The 21,684-nt window shown below is 45.5% G+C and overlaps 1 protein-coding gene across 1 annotated transcript in view; it reads right to left on the bottom strand.

Annotated features, from left to right (window-relative positions):
• Mbtps1 (membrane bound transcription factor peptidase, site 1) overlaps positions 1–21,684 on the bottom strand; it is a 53,383-nt gene that overhangs the window by 26,497 nt on the left and 5,202 nt on the right. The window contains exons 2-9 of the mRNA XM_021631042.2: positions 14,280–14,764; positions 12,758–13,015; positions 8,749–8,952; positions 7,611–7,721; positions 7,154–7,263; positions 4,616–4,732; positions 4,089–4,156; positions 1,147–1,249 (exon numbers count right to left, since the gene is read on the bottom strand). Of these exons, the coding sequence (XP_021486717.1) occupies positions 1,147–1,249; positions 4,089–4,156; positions 4,616–4,732; positions 7,154–7,263; positions 7,611–7,721; positions 8,749–8,952; positions 12,758–13,015; positions 14,280–14,442 (1,134 nt within the window). The 5' untranslated portion in view covers positions 14,443–14,764. The remainder of the gene's footprint in view (positions 1–1,146; positions 1,250–4,088; positions 4,157–4,615; positions 4,733–7,153; positions 7,264–7,610; positions 7,722–8,748; positions 8,953–12,757; positions 13,016–14,279; positions 14,765–21,684) is intronic.

Genomic DNA, 21,684 nt, shown 5'->3' with positions numbered 1-21,684 from the left:
CATGGGCACAGTGTGGAGACACTGTTGGCCACAGCAGCACAGACAGCTCAGAAATATTGGAACATTTCTCAATAGCACTGAAAAAGAAGCCCTCGAGGAAGGCCAAGGACATGGATGGCAGCATGTAAGTTGGTGCAGGGAACCGAGGATGACACTGACAGATGCTATGTCTTGCTACTTGACAGCACAAAGAATGTGCTGGGAACACAGAGAACACACAGTAAGTGCAAACCTAACTCAGGGTAGGGTCTATCAGACCAGACCGTTCGTCAAGGCACTGAAGGGGTCAGCTCCAGAGATGGCATCCTGTGTATGAGAAACAGAGACCAGCAGCTAATGGAGCCTACATTGTATGACTGAGGCTGTCATGGAAGATTGTTGTAGCGTGCTGCTGGGGGCAGAAAAGGCCTATGTGTTCCCAGGAAGCTGTCAATCTTTCTGGGCCCTTCTTTTAAACCTCCCAGAACTTAGCCCATAGTCAGATTAGAGCAACGAGACATGTCCTGACCCCAAAGAACACTAGGGACAGGTGCTCCCCAGTCACTCGAAGGCTAAAATGCTCAAGTGCTCTTCTGAAGGAACCAAACCGAGGTAAAGAAGGGTCAAGTGACACACACTCAAACCCCCTGCAGCTCAGTCACTAATACTTTGACTGGGAATAATAATGCAATTGCTCTGTTTGCAGAACTGAGCTCAGCTATGCTCACTGGGCTTTCATTTTCATTGTAGGGCTGGATGGAACCTGGAGCTGGCACTTGCCAGCCAGGGCTCTACCATGAAGCTAAACCACCAACCTCGGAATTTACTTAGGGCCAAAGATAAATATAAGCTTGTACTGAAGAAAGTTGCTGTCTTCCTCCCATTTGGACAACTGAGCCTGAGTCAACTTCACCGAAATGCGAGCTTCAGAAGATAGTAAAAAGACTGGAACTAGAAAATGCCCCTCAGAAGCCACCCAGGGTCTTCATGACAGCTCAACTCACTGACCTAAGGTGGCTAACACCAAAAGAGCCTGCTCCTGTCTTCATAGGGGTGCACATAGCCACAGCCCTGGCTACTTGTCTGCCTGTGCACTGACAAATGCATGTCAGAGCTCTTAGGTCAAGGGCTCCATGAGTTACATTACGCTAATACAGAAAAGCATACCCAGGTAGTCATTCCCCTGGAAGAAAAGCGGGCGATGTTATCTTCAAAGTCAATGCCACCCACTCCAATCACATCCATCTGATCAGCAGGGTTATTCAGAGTGCTAGATTGAGACACACAAAAGAAAAGAAAAAAAAAAAAAAAGGGAAGAAAAGCAATTTAAAATGAGCAATTAAACCAGGTCAAGCACTCCCAGAAAAATCTAAGGCCATTTCTCAGAATGGATGGGTCCATTCTGAGTATTTCTCTTCCCTGGATTCCAGGCTCGATCTCTCCCTCAACTTCCCCAGAGCATACACATCAGGTTCTCACCCATCTACATGTTCTCACACCACTGTGGGGCCCATTCAAGTGTGTCAATTCTGTCTTTTTCAACAAAACAGACACTATATGAGATGGATCCAGATCCATAGTGTGTTGCCACAGCTAAACCTATGGTATGTAAGCCATTTCTTCAAGAGAATGTGGGGACCACTACCTTCATCCTGCAATCTTGAGCCCTAGATAACAGACAAATGCCAGGACCTCATAGCACTAGATCTGCACAAACACTATAGTGAAATGATTGATTAGTCATAGCCAGATAAGGTAGTGCACACCTTTAACTCCAGCACTCAAGAGGCCTTTATGAGTTCGAGGCCAGCAGTGAGAACCTTCAGCTTCTTCTCCCGGAGACACAGGTGGGGACTAGACTCAAAGAAGATGTGCATGAGTCAATGGTAAACAAGGGGAAGCCAAAAGCTCTAGCAAAGAGCTGGCACACTGCCACAGTGCAAGTCCGGCTTCACACCTGTTTCTGCATGTGCAGCTTTAGTGGAACACGGCCAAGCTCGTCCACTTCCCCATCTCCTATGGCTGCTTTCACATCCCAAGGGCAGAGACCATCTGACCACAAAGTCTACACTCCCACTCTCTGACATTTCAGAAAGTTTGCCAGTTTCACCTAGTGTATCAAAGAAGAACAATGTGGATTTCCCATTAGGCATATTTGTCTACCAGAAAAGTGCTGCAGTGTTCGCTTGCACAGAAACATAGACCAAAGGAAAAGAAGTAGCAGCTGAGAGTCAGGGCACATCTTCATGGTGCTCCCATGTGTGTCAGCATCACCTGCACAGCACCTGAAAAGCAGGCCATGCCTGGTTCCACTCCTGTCCATGTTAACACAGCCAAGGTAACAGCCTAAACACAGGAAGAGGGCCCAGGAAACTGACAACCTGGGTGACTCTGGATTGAGTGGGATGTCAGAAATGGGAGACGTAGTATTCGGAAGAACAGGTAAAAAAGGAAAAAGAAAAGTTGACATCAGATGCCTCAAGAGCTGGTGCTTCCTATAGAAGAGGCACTCAGGGCAGTTCATGCCACTTATATTTATTAACCACAGCACAAGAACCGTGGACCTCAAAAGGAATGGTTTACATACCAGGCTGCACCACAGGACTGCCACACGAACACCAGCTTCACATTGTTGGCCTTGTCCTACACTCTGGACACTTTGCCTGACCCCACCCCTGACCCCGCAGCGAGAGCTCCAAGGACATCTCAGCTAGATTCACTGTGAACAGATGAGTGATGTGTACATACAGCCAGTTTCTCCCCTCACCGCTCACGGCATCTTCTCTTTGCCCTTAGGTAACCTCATACCCTTGGTTCCAGCATTGAACTGCACCCCTCCTGAGTACCCCGTGGCTGAGGGTGACAAGCGTTCTACTACAGAAACGTGGCCAGAGATTGCTTATGAATGCCATCTGCAGAAGGAATGCCAGAGCTACAGGCAGAGAACTAAGACCTCAGCTTTGTGTGTTTACTGGGTTTTTTAAAGAGTCCTAGCTGTGCTGCAACTCCCTATGCAGACCAGGCTGGCCTCAAATTCATGGAGCTCTGCCTACCTAAGATTAAAAGTATGCACCACCACACCCAGCAAGTTTTGTTTTTCAGTGGGGGTGTTTCATACCTCACACTGCTTTAATCCCAACAACTGGCATAGGGCATACTTTAACTCTGTCTCTGTCTTCTGCTGCTCTTTTCACTGACCGTGTGCATTCCCACCAGGCAGCAGGTGTTTGCACCTGCTTTTTGGGGGTGGGCAGACACTCATCCATTTGCTTCATATTCACTGTGGTATACAGTGAGTGTCAAAAAAAACCCCCTCAGAACCCACTTGTCCTTAACAAAACCCCTATCCTAATTACTTTTTTGTTTTCTTTGAAATAGGGTCTCATATAGTCCAGGCTGAACTTGAACTCCTGATCCTCCTGCCTCCAAAACTTCTCAAGTAATGGGATTACAGGTTTATGTCACTATGGCCAGCTTCTGGGTCATCATTTGTGTGTATGTGTGTGGGGCATATGTACATTTTAGCACATGTAGGCATGTATGTGGATGCACGTGCTTGAGTGTGTTGGTGGAGGTGAGAGGTTAACACCGAGTGTCTTTCTCAATTATTTTCTACCTTACTTTATGAGGCAGGGTTTCTCACTAAACCAAAGCTCATCAACTGCTTTGACAAGCTGACCAGCAAGCCCTAAGGATCACCCTCTCTTCATTCCTATCCCTAGTGCTTGGCTCACACATACATCCAGCCACACCTGGCTTCTTATGTGTGTGCTAGAGGATCCAAGTGCATTTCCTCATGCCGGCATGGCAAGCACTTTACCAAATGAGCCCTCTCCCAGACTCATTCTATTTTAGAAGAGGTCTCTAAACTACAGCTGAGTTGTTTTTTAAAATTAATATAAAAGACTGGTTTTTTTCCATTTACAATGGTTGAAGTAGGTGGTGAGGACTTGGGGGTCATTATACATTTTGTTTTAAAAAGTAAAAACAGATCAACGTTAAGACAGATGTAAGCAATGACATACACACAGACACACAGACTGAAGACACAATTTCAGTTACTTCAGGGGAATAAGAATCTCTCATGTTACCCTGCTGGCATTACTTACCCATAAAGAGGTCCATCATTGCCGATGGCAGAAACCATGATTACATTGTTCGCAGTTAATTCCCACACCTACAAAATTATCAAGCAATTAGTTAAGGAATGCTACCAACAACAAGTCACTGTCCTCAACTGTGGAACTTGGGCAAGTATGCCCAAGTAGCACTCCAAGGCAGTGCTAGGCCCAGTGGGAAGATGGGTACACTGGGACAAGGGTTTGGAGGACAACCCCATGAGCCTGGGGCTGGACAGTGCGCTGCACATTGGTTCAGTGGCCAGGCTCACGAAAACAGAGTACAGGTTTCAGCAGAAAGGCATCAAGGCACCAGGGAGGCAGTAATGCTCCTTAAAAAGATTCGTTCCCAGGCCTCTAACCCACTGGGTTTGTGACACGCAAGTTTCTAATGTTCATGTCATTAGCCATCTGCTTCACAAAGCTGTCATTACCTCAGTGGAAATGATGCACAACTCAGAGTATAAAAGCATAGGAGCTGTCAGCCAACACAGTGGCCCTCAAATGATTTGACCAACCTTGTCAACAAAGGGATGATCCATGAAGTCGGGCCCGCCGATGCTAAGGTTTAGAACGTCAATCTTCTTTAGGATAGCATAGTTGAAGGCGTCCAAAAACCAAGATGTGTAGGACACCTGGATAAATTGAAGTAGTCCTCTAAGGGCCTCAGCAGAGTGTAAAGAACTGTGACAGCTCTGGTTTCTAAGGACAAGCACTCTTTAAAGCAGGGGACAAATCCCAGGCAAAAATGCTTCAGAATGTAAACATTACACCAACAAACTAAGTCCTGGAACTGGACCCAAGGAAGAGGGCTGTGCTGTCTCTCCCTTCCAGGGGCAACAAGCAACAAGCATTCCTTACAGCATGCCTTCTAGAGCTAGCCTAAGCTGCTAGCTGCCCTTATAAAAGGACCCGTTCTAACACACTGCTTGCACGTTAAGCGCGTCTATAGTTGAAGGTATCTGTCTAACATCTTTCATTGCTAAAAAAGACTGAAGGACAAACAGAAACAACCACAGCCACTTCACAGGTCCTAACACCAGTGTTCTCTCCCTCTACTTTCCTTATGTTATGTAAATTAAATGTCTGAAATACTTCTGTTGTTGTTGTTTGTTTGTTTTTAAATACAAGCTAAGCTGGGCATGGTGGTTCACAACTGTAATCCTGGCACTTAAGAGGCCACAGCAGGAAAACTGCAATGAGTTTGAGGTCAGCCTGGGCTACATAGTGAGTTCCAAATCAACTGGGGCTACAGAGTATGTCTCTGTCTTAAAAGCAAAAGCAAACAACAAAAACACAAAATCATGGTCAGAATTTACAGTAGTGATTTTTAAAGGCTTTTTAAAGTTAAACTGCATGCTGACATGTAAAAGAAATCCTAAGAGGAAATATAAGAAGCCAAGAACACAAGCTCAAAGAGAGGTGGAGGTGAGCTGAAAGCCATCGGAAGGAGCAGGTGTGCTGCCCTTTGATGTGCTGGAGCTCAAAAATCAAATTTAAATATGAGGGCTCGAGAGATAGTTCAGTGTTGTGACCACCAGTGTCAATTGTCATTTTGAAGAATCTAGAACCAACTGGAAGATGGGCCTGTGGTCTCGCCTAGGGAACAGTTAGTTTCTTTATGTATCTTCATTTTATTCACACAGGAAGAACCATTTTATTTGTGTGTGGGTCCACAGGGCAGGACATTCTGGGGAAACAGAGTAGAACACTAGTTTGCATCCATTGCTTTTCTGCTTTGTGATTGTGGATCCTTGCGACCAGCTGCCTCAAAACTTGTGCCCACGTCCAGTCCATAATGAAGAAAACCTTGGACAGTGAGCCAGAATCAATCCTTTCTCCACTAAGTTGCTTTTGAGAGAGTATTTTGTCACAGCAACAGGAAAAAGAATTAAGTGGGTCAAGAGCTTGCTACATCAACATAACTGCAATGCACACATTAAAATCTGGGTGCAGTGGTGCATGCTTGAAATCTCAGAACTAGGGAGGCAGATCCCTGAGGCTTTTGTTGTCAGCCAGACTAGCCTAATGGGCAAGCTCCGGGTCCCAGCTGTTTCAACACGGGCCTACATGTTTAAACTGGATCTCACAGCCTGAATCAGGCCAGGACCCCTCCTGTTAAACAATCTACACTGTGACTTGACAGCTCTCGATTTATAATACCAAGCTCTTTGCCTTGTATGTGACACTGAACTAAATCACACGAGGTGAAACTTACTGCCAACCTGACAATTTCTTTACTCTTGGGTTCTTGGAATGTGCTTATTAGGGAGGTGCTTGGAAGGCTGCTTTCTACAGGCTCCTCTGGCCTCTCCCCAATCCCTGGGAGTGAGCTCCTCATGTTTCCTTGTGTCTCTAAGTCTCACTCTTAATCATGCTGCTCTCCAGGCCTTAAAGGGAAGCTTCTCTTTCCTTCTAGGGTCCCATAATGCTTAGCTCTCCACGTACTGTACTATTTCTGTCTAATGTTCTCTCTCCTATCATAAGGCCCTTTCTCCTAATGAAGGCATTTTATGAGGGGACTATGGGTCAGCTGTCCTGGACTAATTGCTGCTGCTTTTCTCTTTATCTAGTACCAATGAGAGAGTCACTCTCTCCCTTCTTCCCTTCCCTCTCTCTCTCAGCAGCTTTTTCCTTTTCTGTTTCTAGATGAAATGGAGAACAAAGCTGTAAACCTTAGGTGCTAGGATACAGTGCCTATTCTCCAGCAGTGAGAACTGAACTGGGAGGCAAACATGCCATGAACATGCCATTATTCCATCTTAGAAGACCTGGACAATGAATGGCCTGGAGAGCTCAGGCAAGCCTGACTCTAAGGGACAAACAGATCAAGGAACCACAGTGACGTTGGAGAAAGGTCTTCAGGACTGGGGATGGCTGATGAATAGTGCTGGGGAAGGACACACAGAGAACAGGACAGTGAGACAGTGAGGCACATGTTATAATAAGGAAGATTTGTCACAGCAGCGTGCCATTTGCAATGGCTGTGCAATGGTTCTTTACTTCATAGCTCAGCTCTGAACACTCATGTGTTTCATGGCTCCTCAAACACTTACCTGATTGTTGGTAAAGACCCTGAAGATGTGCAGCTCTGCATCCGGGGCAAATCCCTGGCACTCCCGCATGCTGGCAATCACACCTGCGACGAATGTGCCATGGCCCAGCCCTGAAGCCACAGAAAAGGAAGTCCCATGAGACTGCTGAGGATGCACAACCAGGGATAACACTCAAAACCAATGCCCATACACACCTGGTCTTGGAAACACATCAGCAGCCTCTGCTGAGGTCTGAGTCCCATAATCCCAACAGCCCTGCTCTTACTCTCCTTTGTGGGCAACTCCACAGGTAAGCTTTCTCAGCAGGTACCTCCTTCTCTCCCAGCCTCTACTCCCCCACATCACTTGAGAGCCTCAGCAAAGCTTCTGTGTCCCTGGGCTTGTCTCGCATTAGAGACCCGCTCACAAGTATTGGTCTCCAGACCTAGAGCCTTGCCCTCATCTGACTGGAACCTACCATCATCCAGGGTCCGCTCATTGGTCCAGTTGGTTCTCTCCTTCACATTCTTGAAGTGCGGATGCTTCTCACTGAGCCCAGTATCAAAGACAGCAACCCTGACATTAGCACCTTTTCTCAAAAAGAGAAAATAACAATCACATTGGGAGAAGTAATCCTTCTTGATTCCTATCCATAAAATACCATTACTCTGAGGAAGCCACAGAAACAGGAAATCAAGAACAGGCCTCTAGGATAAAACACGGCTCACAGACAAGGTCACACACCAGTGAAGACAGAGCTGTTCTGCCCTCATCAGCAAAACAAACGGATTCTCACTAGTTCTGAGTCTCATTTATAAGACATGTCCTTCAGTTTCCTAAAACAAGGAGCCAGCTAGGGGGATGATCACTGAGTCACTCCACAACACTAAGTGAGTAAGACTACTAGTCATGGAGCTGCCCAGCCCCAGCTGTCTATCTGTGAATGCTATCACCTTCCTAGGAAAACGCAGGTGAGGCTGTGGTGTGAGCACACGATGGAGCTGCCCAGCCCCAGCTGTCCATCTGTGAATGCTATCACCTTCCTAGGAAAACGCAGGCTGTGGTGTGGCATTGCAGCACACGATGACAGACATAGACTGTGAGTTTAGCTGGTTTGTGTAGCGCTGACAGGAAAGAAATGTACAAGCCCTAGGTCCTGCATTCCATTCCAGGTTCCAGACAGTAGGAGAGAGGAGATGCCTACAGGTCATTCTCTGACCTTGACATGCATGCCATGGCACACCCACACACACATACACATGTACTCCTGTACAAATACATACATGCATATGTACTTATGTACATGGACACACAAATACACTCATGTTCACATCACACATGTACTCGTGTATACACTCAGGTACACACACACACATACACACACAGGCAATCCTATACACACATACACATACAGACACAAATTTTTAGATATAAAAATAAAAATCACAGAAGCAGATGCTAGGCTGAAGAGGCAAATGCCAGGAGGGTTAACTGCACCCAGCTCCACATGGTAAGAAGGATAGATGTATCTGGTGGTAGAGCGGGGCAACCTAGATGTCCTTCCTGAAAGCTGCCCAAGCCCCTGGTCTGCAGAGCTCCTGGCCTACAGCACACACCTGTGTATCCCATCTGCCACAGCACATCTGCCTGCAACGTCTGGGCGACTTGGCGAGGAATGGCTCTCAGCAATCGCCGACTTGAATGTCTTCCTGTTGCATGCCAGAATCCAGAGCCCAGGGAGAGACTGGCTCTTCTCAGGGGACGTGATGACTGCCACTTCTGGCTCCACCGGGTTTCATTACAGGGCACAATGGGGTCAGCTAGAGTCAAGTGAGAGCATGGTCAGAGACCACGAGGAAAGGTACAAACACCACGTAACTAAGGCAAGGCGGCAAAGTCACCTTGAAGTCATGTTTCAGAACCTTCAAGGCAACCACAAATAGGGGATAGTACTTGATTGTGCATTAATCCCAAATGACTCTTAGAATTTTGTAAGCAAGGGAAGGCAGAGAAAGACTTACAGTAACTTTTACATAAGTGCTGCTGGGGGTCACGGTAATGCACATACACGGTAACCCTAGCAAGAACAAGGCTAGAGCAATAGATTACAAGTTTAAAGCCAGCCTAGGTGATACTGCAAAACCCTGTCTCAAATAAATAAACCTCTTGTGACACCAAAACACTGAAGCTAAAAAAATAATTCTCAACAGTGGCCTGCCCTCAAGAGGCCGAAAAAGGCAACTGGCCTAGCAGCTGGCCACTGGAGTATCGGCAGCTTTTACAGTGCTGCACTCTAGACAGGAAGATGTCTTCCCCACTAAACACCTCTGGGCAGACTTCTGCAGGGGTTTTAAACTATGTATTGCCCCAAACTTGGTAATTTCCTTACTTCCAATTTCCCCTTTCAAAACCTAAAAGAACCAGAAGGGCAAGAAGAGGGTCTGAGGCAACAGAATACTCTACCTAGTTTGTGTACTTTTGCCAAGATCCGTCAAATTGTACATTTAAATGATGAACTTTAATACCTGAAAAAAATCCCTTCATTAAAAAAATAAATAGAAGGGGACTGGTCAGTGGTGACACACACCTTTAATTCCAGCATTCTGGGAGGCAGATTTGTGTTCAAGGCCACCTGGTCTACAGAGTGAGTTCCAGGACAGCCAAGGCTACACAGAGAAACCCTGTCTCAAAAAACCAAACCAAACAAACAAAATAAAAGTAAACTATTATGAGTTTTCATTTTACCTTCCAATGTCTATTATAATGAAAAGAAATCATACTTCATTTGTTAGTGTGGGGAGCATGTGCAACTTTGTGTAGTCAGTTCTCTCTTTCCATCAGTCCCGGGGACTGAACTCAGATTGTCAGACTTTCATGCAAACACCTTTGCCACCTTGCTAGTCCTCAAATCAGTTTTAAGAACAAGCCTGTACTCCTACAGTACTGGTTCTAAAGTGAACGATTCTCATTCTCAAGGTTTCCAGGCCATACCCATGAAAGGATGGGACCTGGAAAAGACAGACTGTCAATCCCATGAGGCAACTGTCTGACAACCCAACTCAAATCTACCTGCACTGAGTTTCCCCAAGTGACTCTCGTCTTTAAGTCCGCAGCAGGGACAACCCCAGAAATACCAAGTAAGAACATTTAGATGATGGGAGCGGCGCGCTCTGCTTGACCTAGAACAGAGTACTTATCAAGAAAATCAAAGCAGAGAGAGAGACACATACTGTCATATGAACAACCACTGAAAAAAAAGGGGGACATTAGCTTGCACAGGGGAAACTGGTAAAAAGAACAAGATATATGCAAACAACAAAGAGGTGATGTCCTGGCTAGTTACTACTGCTGTGATGAAACACCATGACCAAAGTACCCTGGTTTATTTTTGCTCATTATTCTGTTCATTATTCCAGGCAGCAATCCATCTCTAAGAGAAGTCAGGACAGGAACTCAAACAGAGCAGAAACCTGGAGGCAGAAGCTCATGCAGAGGCCATGGAGGGATGCTGCTTACTGGCTTGCTTCCCATGGCTTCCTCACTCTGTTTTCTTATAAAACCCAGGACCACCAGCCCACAGCAGGGCTGGAGGTAGGATGCCTTCCCCATCAATCACTGATTAAGAAAATGCCCTGCATAGCATATAAGGAGGCATTTTCTCAAGTGAAGTTCTCAGATGGCTTTAGCTTGTGTCAAGTTGATGTAAGCAAATCAGCATAGGTGGACATCTTCATGGTATTATTAAATATCTCATACAGAAAGATGTTATCTTTGTCTTAGGGCCTGTGGGACAAAACCTAGCGGAGTCCAAAGTAAAACAGATTTAGGCCAACATTAAGCAAAACCTGCTGCCACACCCTGTGAGCACGATGCTAAGCACTGCACTTTGGCACTGTCACTTCATCCTCCGAGAACCAATGAGTGGTCAGTACCTCTGTGTTAGGAGAGAAAAAAGAAGCTAAAAGTGAAAAGGAGCCTCCTGCTCAAGACTAGAGCTAGCCACAGGAAGAATGGGCACGTGCAGAGGAAGCCCTCCTTAGGAGTGTCAGGGATGGTAGGTGACAATCCAATACAGACCCCACAGAAAGGAACACCATCAGTCTAGGCTTAGTAGCTAGAATCAGGCAACTCCAAGTCTCCAAAAGCATTTTTGAGTTCTCAAAGAAAAATGAACAAAAATGAACAGGAAGCCAAATAAAATGACAATATACATACTTAGCTAACTGTACCAAGTTTGATCTGTTTTTTTGGGGGTTGTCTGGACAGTTGCTGCTCTTTAAGGAGAAAAGATACAAAATATCTGGGCTAATGGGTCAGGTCCTTAAGAAATTAGATCCAAAGTCTGCAACTGACTCAAAATTCTGGTCTGCTTCAAAGACAGCACAACCTTAGAGGTTGTGGGCCTAGTATATAATGGACAAAGCAGGGAGAATAAAATGTCTTTCTCCTGACAATAAGAGAAACAATAGGGCAGGGGATGTGGCTCAGTTGGTAGAATGCCTGCCTAGCCTGCAAAAGCTCCAAGTTTGGTTGCTAGCACCATCTAAAACTAAGCGTGATACTGAGGGCCTATAATCCCTGTACTTAAAAGGTGGAAGCAAAAGGATCAGAAGTCTAAGGTCACCTGGAACTACATAACAAGTTCTAGGTCAGCCTGGGGTACATACAACCTGTCTCAAAAAAGACAAAAGAGGGAAGGAAAGAAAAAAAATATTAAACTGTTAAATCGAGCAGTATGCAAACCTGGTTTGATAAATAGAAAAAAAAAGTCCCCCTGGTAGCATCTCTACATTACAGAAAACACTGCATCAAGTTTATAATTTGTTACCTGAAGATGGATTCTACCTTTAAAAGCCCCACTGGAGGCAACAGTAGGCCCAAGAAAATGAGAGCCAAATTCCATTGGCTCGTACCCACAGGCCTGCCAATGCCCACAGACTACAAGGGTACACCGCAACACCCACCTCTAGTCATGATCATGGAGCTCAGAAACAAAGCAAAGCCTAGGAAAAAGATATTTTGCAGGAGGGCAGTAAAGATAAAAAGCTGCACTCAAAGGCAAGGTCTACAGAGTGTGAGGTGGCATACCTCCATAACCTCAGCATTTGTAAGGCTGAGGCAAGAAAACTGTCTCAGTTCCAGTCTGGAATATAGAGTAGGACTTTTTTTCTTTTCTTTTTTTAAGACTTTTCACTCTATACATGAAGAACTGGTAGACTCAAAGTTGGAAGAGTCCCAGGTGAACACAGAGAGAAACCAGCTCTCAGAAATACAGGTCACCACCACGCTCTACTACAGACCCGCAGTAGGAGGCTGCTTTTCTCAAGAAAATCTGACTACTGGGCATGGCAGTGCACGCCTGCAATCACAGCAGGGAGGTGAAGGCAGGAATACATGGAAGGTCAGGAGTTCAAGGCCAGCCAGGCTTAGCTTCATAGTGAATCTGAAGCCTGAGCTACAGGAAACCCTGTCTCAGAAAACAAAACAAACTAAGTAATTGCCTGTCAAGACAATATTCACCCCTGGAGAACTGTGAAAAAAGACAAGGTACCCCCAGATCACCCTTAGTGTCTCTATGGTGAAAGCCAAGCAATGAGCGGCGTGGCCTGTGATCGCCATACTCACACTCAGCAAACTTCAGGGAACGAAAGACTTTGCGCTGGGGGGTCACTCGCTTGATGTTTGGGTGGTCTTCAAGTGTGAGCAGCCCGGCCTTCTGCTTCTCCTTTATCTGAATCACCTCAAAATCACTAGGGTAGTCACTGGAAGGGTTGTTGCGAGGTATTATTCTCCAGTTGTCCACTTCACTGCTCTTCAGAGCACTTGAAATAAATGAGTTTCTAGCTTTGGCTGTGAAATATCCGTTGAAAGCCACAATATATTCTGAAATCAACAGCCACAGTAACAATAAGTACTTACATACATGACAGAGTATACCTAATCTGAACCTTCCTTGGCAAAAGAACAATGTACCTCAAAGCCCACAGCAAAATAAGAGCAAGAAGAAAAATGAGTGTAAAATGCCACAGGCAGCAATATGCTGAGTTCTAGGTAAAGCTGACTCCCATGAATCTCAAGCACACAAAACATACAGTTCAAAACCAGACTCTATGTTTTGTTTGGTTTCCTAAAAGTATGGGTCTGATGAATGGCTCAGTAGTTAAGAGCATGGACTGTTCTTGCAAAGGGCCTGACTTTGGCTTCCAGCACTCAAGTCAGGCAGCTCACAACCACCTGTAACTCTAGCTCCAGGGAATCCTATACCTCTGGTGTCCACAGCCATTTGCACACATGTGTACATATCCACACACACATATCAGCAAAATACATTTTAAGATATATAAACCAGGGGGTTGGAGAGATGGCTCAGCTGTCAAGAGTGGTTACTGTTCTCAGAGAAGACCCTGGGTTCGGTTCCCAGGACACACAACCACCTGTAACTGCTCTACAGAATCCAAATGCCCGTCTGGCGCCAACAAATGCCAAGCACTCATGTGGTTCACATGAGTCCCAAAACATGTAGGCAAAACATTCACACACATAAAACACTTGTAAATTGAAAAAAAAAAAAAAAAAGTAAAATAATTAAGACCTCCATAGCCACCAAAATCTGACTAGAGTACAGAAATGTAGCTTTCCAACAAGGAAAGGAGGCCAGAGAATGTACAGCTGTTTGTTCTTTTTTTAATTTTTACATTTTTATTTACTTATTATATACATACTGTTCTGCCTGCATGTCAGAAGAGGGCACCAGATCTCATTTTAGATGGTTGTGAGCCACCATGTGATTGCTGGGAACGGAACTCAAGACCTCTGGAAGAGCAACCACTGCTTTTTACCTCTGAGCCATCTCTCCAGCCCCCCAGCTGTTTGTTCTGCAGAAGGTGAAGACAAAGCTCAGACTTCCTGCCCTGCCCTTCGGCCTGAGGCTTGACCTCTACAGCGTCAGCTCAGCACAGCACCCTCCCAGCTACAATGGTGCAGTCAGCTCACTCCACGGGGAAAACACCTTAAGCAAAGGTTATACCTACGTCATGTGCACTCACTACATCTGAAATTTACCACAGCAGTGGAACGGAAGCTAATATTTATATTAAGTGTGAAAACAGTAAGATGAGAGGGCCCAACTCTGAAGACAATTCATTACCATATTCCACCACAGTTGAGGAGAATTCCACCTTCAAAGTCAGGTGGGAACAGCTAGGGCATGGGGCCTTTTCAAAAGCTTTTTTCCCCAGCCTGTCACCGAGATGCTTCTTCCCACAGAGCAAAACCACCAGCAGAAGAAGCCAGATGTTGATGAGCTTCATGGTCCTAAATGAATATGGTCACAAAATCGCATAAATTCAAATCGCACTAGGTTCTTCCTTGATCAGAAGTGAATTTCCGTGTTGGCTAAAAGCTGCAACCTTACTGATCAGCCATCCTACAGACTTGTCCAACATAAGGAAAACCTCAGTCCCATGGTCACCCACGGTCTGGCCCAAAAAGAGGCTTTCATTTCTTTCTCCGTTTCTTCTCCATCTTGGGCAGCGGCTTCTCTCATCAGGGCCGAGTCCACTGAGTCCTAAACTCCATTTGCACCAGAACCAAATCTATCGGGATGCCCAAGCAAGGACTCTGTGAGCCAATCTGAAACACAAACAGCACATAGGGATGTCAGTAGCATCGTGACCAAGCCATACATGACAGCACCAGCTGCAATCTCAACAGAAGGGTCAGACACCCACTTACAAAACAGATAAATGCGAATACAACAACAAGTCCCATTGTTTTGTCTGGATTTACTTACTCCTCACTGCTTTCTTGGAAACCTGAGAAATATAGGGAAAAATTGGTGAGGAAGGTGACAAGACAAAGGCCAACAGCTGACAGGAGGATCGTGAAGCAGGCTAGTCCTGTCCTTCAGCTGGAAAGGAAGAAGAAAGTCTATCCTTCATGTCCCACCCTTCACTTCTTCCTCAGACTGTGTTTTCTGTCGTCTGCAGCTCTCCACAGTCCGGGGTATGCTGCCAATCAACATCTACAGTTTTTCAGTCAAGAGTGAAGTCTATAAGTCTTTACTATTTTCTAGCCAAGTAATTTTAATAGGCTTTTTAAAGACACTGCTTAAAAGTAGTCTTATTTTAAAATAATTTCTGCCAACTTTATGAAAAGGGCACAGATGTTTTCTGCAGCCATTAAATTGATTTAACAGAAGCATCAAACTTAAACTGAACCTGTTTAATCGGTTATAAAATCAGATAAGCTCTTTACTGAAAGTGAAATAGAGAACAATCTGTGAGGCCAGCCATTCCTAAAAAGTGTTGTTTGAGTATAAGATTTCCCATGGGCTCAGAGCTCTCTCAAAATACCTAGAGTATAAGAGAGCAGCTGTTCTTCACAACAGGGCCAGTGAGAGCCGAACTGCCACAGAGCGACCAGCAAATGCAGCTCCCCACCAGACCTGTGGGGAACAATCTAACGTGGGGAAAGGTTGGGGAGAAAGGGCACAGAACAAGTCAGGCCCTTTACTGTTTAAAAAAGAGGCAGAAAAAAAAAATGAGCCACCATCAACCAAGATGAGTCAGTTAAACTCATTCTTCTGGCAGAACTTCAGAGTAATAAAGAGGTTTTAGTTTTGGCTGCCTGTATGTACTTCCAAAACAGGAAAGGGATGCAACAGTAATGATCAAATGAAGGACCCAAAAAGCTGCCTAAACTTTACCTGTAGGACCTTTACTACTGCACCAAGTCTACACAACAGGCCAGTCTAGAGCCCACATTAGAGACTGGGGCTGCTGCATGTTCTCACAGGAGAAACAACTATGTCTATCTCCACAGAAGGACAGCAAGGAAGGTCAACCACAAGAACAAACAAGTAAAACAAAGACACAAGTAGAAAGACCAGAGGTCAGCTAAAGCTATATATTATACATTCTGCAGAAGCCAGAGGCACTGTCAGAACTATCAGAGAATGGAGTCTCAGAAAGCAACCCTTGAAGATCACTGGTTAAAAAATACACTGCCAGTCAGTGGTAGTGTAATAGTTCTAATGCTGGAGTAAGTGTGCACTTTACAAAAGGGACTAGAGAGGTGGCTCAATGGTTAGAGCACTGGCTGCTTTCCTAGAGGATCTGGGTTTCATTCCTAATACCCACAAGGCAGTTCACAACCATCTGCCACTCCAGTTCCAGAGGATCCAAGGCCCTCTTCTGGCCTCCCTGTACACATAAAAATTGGGGGGGGGAGGAAGAGTAACAAAAATAATCTAAAATCCTTCTGCCTTAAGAGAAAGACTCTATGACCTAGTGGATATGGAGAATGAATACATACATACACACACGCATATATATACACATATATAAAAATGTTAGTGAGCGATACTGTGAGAGCATCTTAGGCCTGACTGCAATAAATCACTGTTAACACTGCCCTGGATAACTCTACCACAGGTAGACAGTCACTTTCTATTAGGATGTGTTCTGTGCAGAAGAGACAGCTGATGTTTACAAATTAGGCAGGGGCCTGATTCTAATACAAAGAAATGGAAAGGAATGAAATGAAGTTTTCTGAAAGAAAATAAGCAGCCGGGCTTTGTGGCACATGCATAATCCCAGCAGTGGGGAGGCAAAGGCAGAGGCCCTCTGAATTTGAAGCTTGAGTGGTCTAAAATGATGTTCCAGGACAGCTGGAACACCACAAGGAAACCCGTAAGGCAACCAACTCTTCTCCAGTCAGTTCTGGGAAACAGGACACACACACACAAACAAAACACAGGACACTCACTACGCCATGTCATTTTACAGAGTGCAGAAAGACACTGCCAGATGCTGTGGAGTTTGAGTGTGTATGTGTGTGTGCACATAGGAGGGATGTCAGGGACACAGTGCTCTAAGTGTGAGGAGGCAAAGGAGACCAACTACAAACCAACTACCAGACAGGCAGGAAAGGAAGGTGTCAGAGTCACCTAAACTGAGACAAAGTCCCTTCAGGTGTGACAAGAGGAAGCTTTAGCTAAAGCTGACCTGGAAAGAGCTGCACATAGCGCACATGGAGGGAGAAGTGGTGGGTCTGGGGACAGGGAGAACACAGAATATACACAAGGCCCAAATGGGGAGGAGGCGGAAGAGGGAAAGAGGGCACAGAGAAGGGAGCTCAAGCAGAGACCAGGCTGAAGGATGACATTCCAGAATGCAGGCATCAGCAGCCAAGGTGCGTGAGCACACAGAACCAGAGAACAAGGTTGCTGAGCAAGTGCTCAGAGCTCTGCGTGGTACAGGCAGGAGGGTCAGAGCACTGGACAAACCTCAGCAGAAAACCTCTGACCTCACACAGCTTATCTCCCAGTGTGGGTGGGCAGATAAGAAAGAAGGTAGCTTAGCTGATATTAAGAGAGAGGAGGGAGCAGGAGAGCTAAGAGGGGGCCTGTCAGCCTGAGAGCCACAGAGGCCCCAGAGAAGGGGCTCTTAATGCAAACCTAAAGGAAGAAGTTTGAAGTGAGAAGAAAAGCAAACAGGCCAGTGTGGCTGAGCAGAATGCAGAAAGGGAAGAGTGAGGAGATGAAGAAGTGGGGACAGACCAGCGACAACTGTGTACATCAGAGAGGACCTCAGTTTTATTTTGAAAGGGAAGGGAAGGCACAGCTGACCACTCAGCCTTCTATGAATTGTAATGAATACGGGTGACAGGAGACAGGGACCCTGTGGAAGAGCATGGGTATAAACAACTCAGGGAGAGAAGATCCTGACTGGGACTTTACAGATAAGAACGTGGAGTCAACAAACTCCTTGTGACCAGGTGTGGGAGAATGCAGGTGAGGAATCATAGGGAAGCTGGCTCAGAGGAACCCCCACACCACATGGGGACGAAGTTGTGAACAATTGTGTTTAGGATGCTCATCAACACTGGCAAGCAGGCAGAGCCTGTCAGAATCCTGGGCCACTCATCACTCCCTCTTTGGGGAAGATGACAAAGAACAGGAGACCAAAAGAAAACCAAAATCAGACTCCCATAAGAAAAGTCTGTCCGCTAGCTGGGTCTACTGGTTTAGTGTTTAGAGGGAGTGGAAGATGGCTCAGCAGATAAGAGCATTTGCTGCCATGCCTGAGCAACTGAGTTCCATGGAACCTACATGGTACAAGGCACAAACTGACTCTCCCACATATGTCTGCTCTGATCTCCACACCAGTACCCATCCATATACACAAAGTAAATAAATGTTTTTAAATGTCACTGATCCCTCCCAGAAAAAGGTTATATTAAGGGAACAAATGACTCTGGTCTGACTACACTCTACCAAGCCTCATTTATTCCAGGAACCTGCTCGCCACACCCACCAGTGCTAGAAGGAAGTAAGGAAAAAAAAAGAAAGCAGCTTCAGGTACAAAAGTTCCCTGAGATAAATAAGCAGGCTGGAAATGATATGAAACAAACAAACAAACCCTCAAGCAGCTCAGCTGTGCAGACAGACCCAAGTAACCTGCTTACTGTCCTCAAAGGTGAAAAGTTCAGGCTTTCAGAAGACATTACTGTGACAGGCCTGTTGTAGAAAATTACAGAGCCTGAGGTTTCTGCAGGTTCCCAGTCCTGGAAGAAGGCTCAAACCATTTTTCTTTATGGCTTCTAATTCACCAACTCAGCTTTAGAAGGACAGTGCACAGGGCCTGGGTGCACCTGGGTGTTTTGAGAGATGTCCAGTGGAGCTCTTAAAGAGCAGACTGCACTTTCAGCAACCCATAGTACTCAAGATACGACCCCAAATCAGTAAACAGGAACCACAAGACATCTCACTGGCTAGTGGCAAACAGGAGGACCATAACAGACATTAGTTACACAGAAAGGTGTATGTACACAGGCTCACACAGAAAGAAAGCCACTAGCTTGTCCTTCCCTTTCTGAGTTACTACGCTGAGGACAAGAAAGCCACAGAGACCCAGTGAGAGCTTGAGTCTAGAGGTAAACAAACAAAATGAATGAATGAGCCATTCAGTATTGAACTGAAACTGAAATGCTGGTACAAACTCAGGTTTTTTGATGTTCACACAGAGATGCAGAAATAAACAAGTGCACATTTGAATACATGCCCCCCCCTAAAGAGGACACAGCAGCAGTGCCATGTGCTGTAACCCCAGGAAGGAAGCCCACCTTGTGCCCAGATGGCTGAGTACCATTCTCCAGGGAAAGATGTCAGGATCCTTTAAGAGTCAGCTCAAAAGCAGGTGGGACTAGATGAGATGACCATGGAGTGAACCCCTTGTACCAGACAGTGAGGTCGTGCTCACTCAGAGAATGGGGAGATGCTGCCATTCTAGGGACTCACACAACAATATGAGCTTCACAATATTTAATGAGTAACAGATCACAACTTTTTGAAAATTAAAACTGGAAAAACAGACCCCAACACAAATAAAGTGGAAACATAAGGGGAAACTCTGCTGTTTACATAGTTTCAAAATGCTACCCATTAAAATACACATTTACAAAGGGGAAGAGTGACTTCACCACATTATCTAAGCCAACCAGCCACAGGCAAAGGGCCCAGCTCGCCCCTTCCCCCAGCAGAGGCACTGAAAGGAACCCTGCCTATTTCTGACGTTCCTTCCAAAACCGTACAACAGTCAAACCACGAGAAGGCATGAGATAAACCCCCAGGGCCATTTCACGAAGCAGGTTACCACTCACCAGCTGCCCAGTGACACCCAGAACATGCCAGTTGATAGTACTGACTAAAATGAAATGGGGCTATGGAGATCTACTGAGGACTGCTTTCCAACTTTCCAGCTTTCCAGCTCCCTAAATCTACCAATATGCAAATCCTTTACATAAAAGGGCACAGCTCTTCCACAGAAACTGTGTACATCTTCCCATATACTTTAATTTATACCAGATTACTTATCATTTCTAAAAATGTACATGCTAAATGGTTAGGCCATATTGTTCAGAAAATAAGGCATCCTGAATATTTTGGTGTATGAGTGTTTTATGTGCTCATACATAAGTGTTCTGTGTGTGTGTATGCAATGCCCATGGAGGCCAGAAGAGGGCATGGATGCCCTGGTGCTGGAGTTAAAGTGGGTTTGTGGGGTGCCACCTAAGAACTGCGAACAGAACCCAGGCTCCTTGTAAAAACAGCAAGTACTCTTAGCCACTAGCTATCTCTCCAACACCCAAAAAAATCTCAATCAGCAATTGGCTGAACATGTGAATGTGGGACTGGGGTATTTGGGGTGGGGCACTCTATCTCCCATTCTACAGAGCTGTCATGTTTCTCTGTTCAAATTAGCTTCCATGTTTTTATCATTTATACTGTAAACAAAAAAACAAGTAACTTTCTTTCTGAAAAACAGTGACATACTGTTGTAGAAGTTTTGGTTTATGGTATGTAAACATGTTTTTGTTTTGATCCCAGGTGTGTGGTATGGAACTGATTCAGACTGTCCACAGCAGCAAACTATTTGCCTTGTGTGGGCTCTGAGAGGGGCTCTTTGGCAGACGCAGATAGTCTGAGGACTCTGAGAGGGAATAAAGGTCGGAGCCCAGAGAGAGAAAGGGGGATCCGGGGAAGGCTGCTAGTGCATCCACCCTGCTGCTCCTGGTTGCTGCTGAAGAAGTCTGAGATATCCTGAAAAGCGAACTGGACTTGCCCCAAGGGACCCTGCAGCCCTAATCAGCAGGCAGTAGCTAAGGAGAACCACAGCCCCCTCCCCACTAACCTTTCTCTCCTACCTGGTGTTGGAAAGGATTGGGGTGGAGAAGGGCGGAAGAGATAAAAGGAACAGCGAATTAAATAGTTTTTAAAAGTACGCCGACAACATGCTCAGAATACAACTCATGCTTAAAAGTTCAACAACCCTGTGAGTATTCTCATGTTATTAATAATTGTTTTTTAAATCTCAAAACCACTTGTCAATGTGCACTAAAACCCTTAAAACTGTACTGCATAGGAAAGATTCCTGACCACGAATAAAACTCAAGTTACTACTTAGCAATTCTCGGTAGCAGATAGGATTCTAATTTACTACGTGTAGTAACTCACATAACCCTCAGATAGCCTGTTACTATCCACACTTTTGGGTGCGAAAACCGAGGTCTACAGGAGGCTGCCCCTGCTGCTCCTACACCCTGTCACTGAGTGGGAAAGCTGTCTAGGAACCCCAATGTCTGGTTCACATTCTGGTTCACAGCAGGAAAGGAGCCTGCTGTTTTCAAAATGACTCCTAGGAATTCAGTCCAACACACACGAACCTGAAAACACACTATTTCTACCTAAGAATATACAGTGCAAGATTGTAATGCGGAAAAATTAGAGACTACCTAGGCACTCAATGATAGGGGACGGGAAATGATTATGGTTTGTTTGTGCTATAGAATGCCCAGCAGCAATTTTTCTAACTGTGTCTTGAACGAGACTGAATCATGGTCCCCTCAGATGTCCACATCCTGACCCCAGAACCTGCAAACGTGACTTTATACAAAGACTCAGTAGGGTATGGCCACCATACGCTGGGGAGGACATCCTCCACCCCCTAGCCTAGTCACTATAAGGTACTCTATACAGCCAGGTGGGTGTT

Source organism: Meriones unguiculatus, chromosome 10 (genome assembly GCF_030254825.1).
Source record: "Meriones unguiculatus strain TT.TT164.6M chromosome 10, Bangor_MerUng_6.1, whole genome shotgun sequence".
In the NCBI taxonomy this organism is placed as follows: Eukaryota; Metazoa; Chordata; class Mammalia; order Rodentia; family Muridae; genus Meriones; species Meriones unguiculatus.
This window is presented reverse-complemented; position numbering and strand designations above follow the sequence as displayed.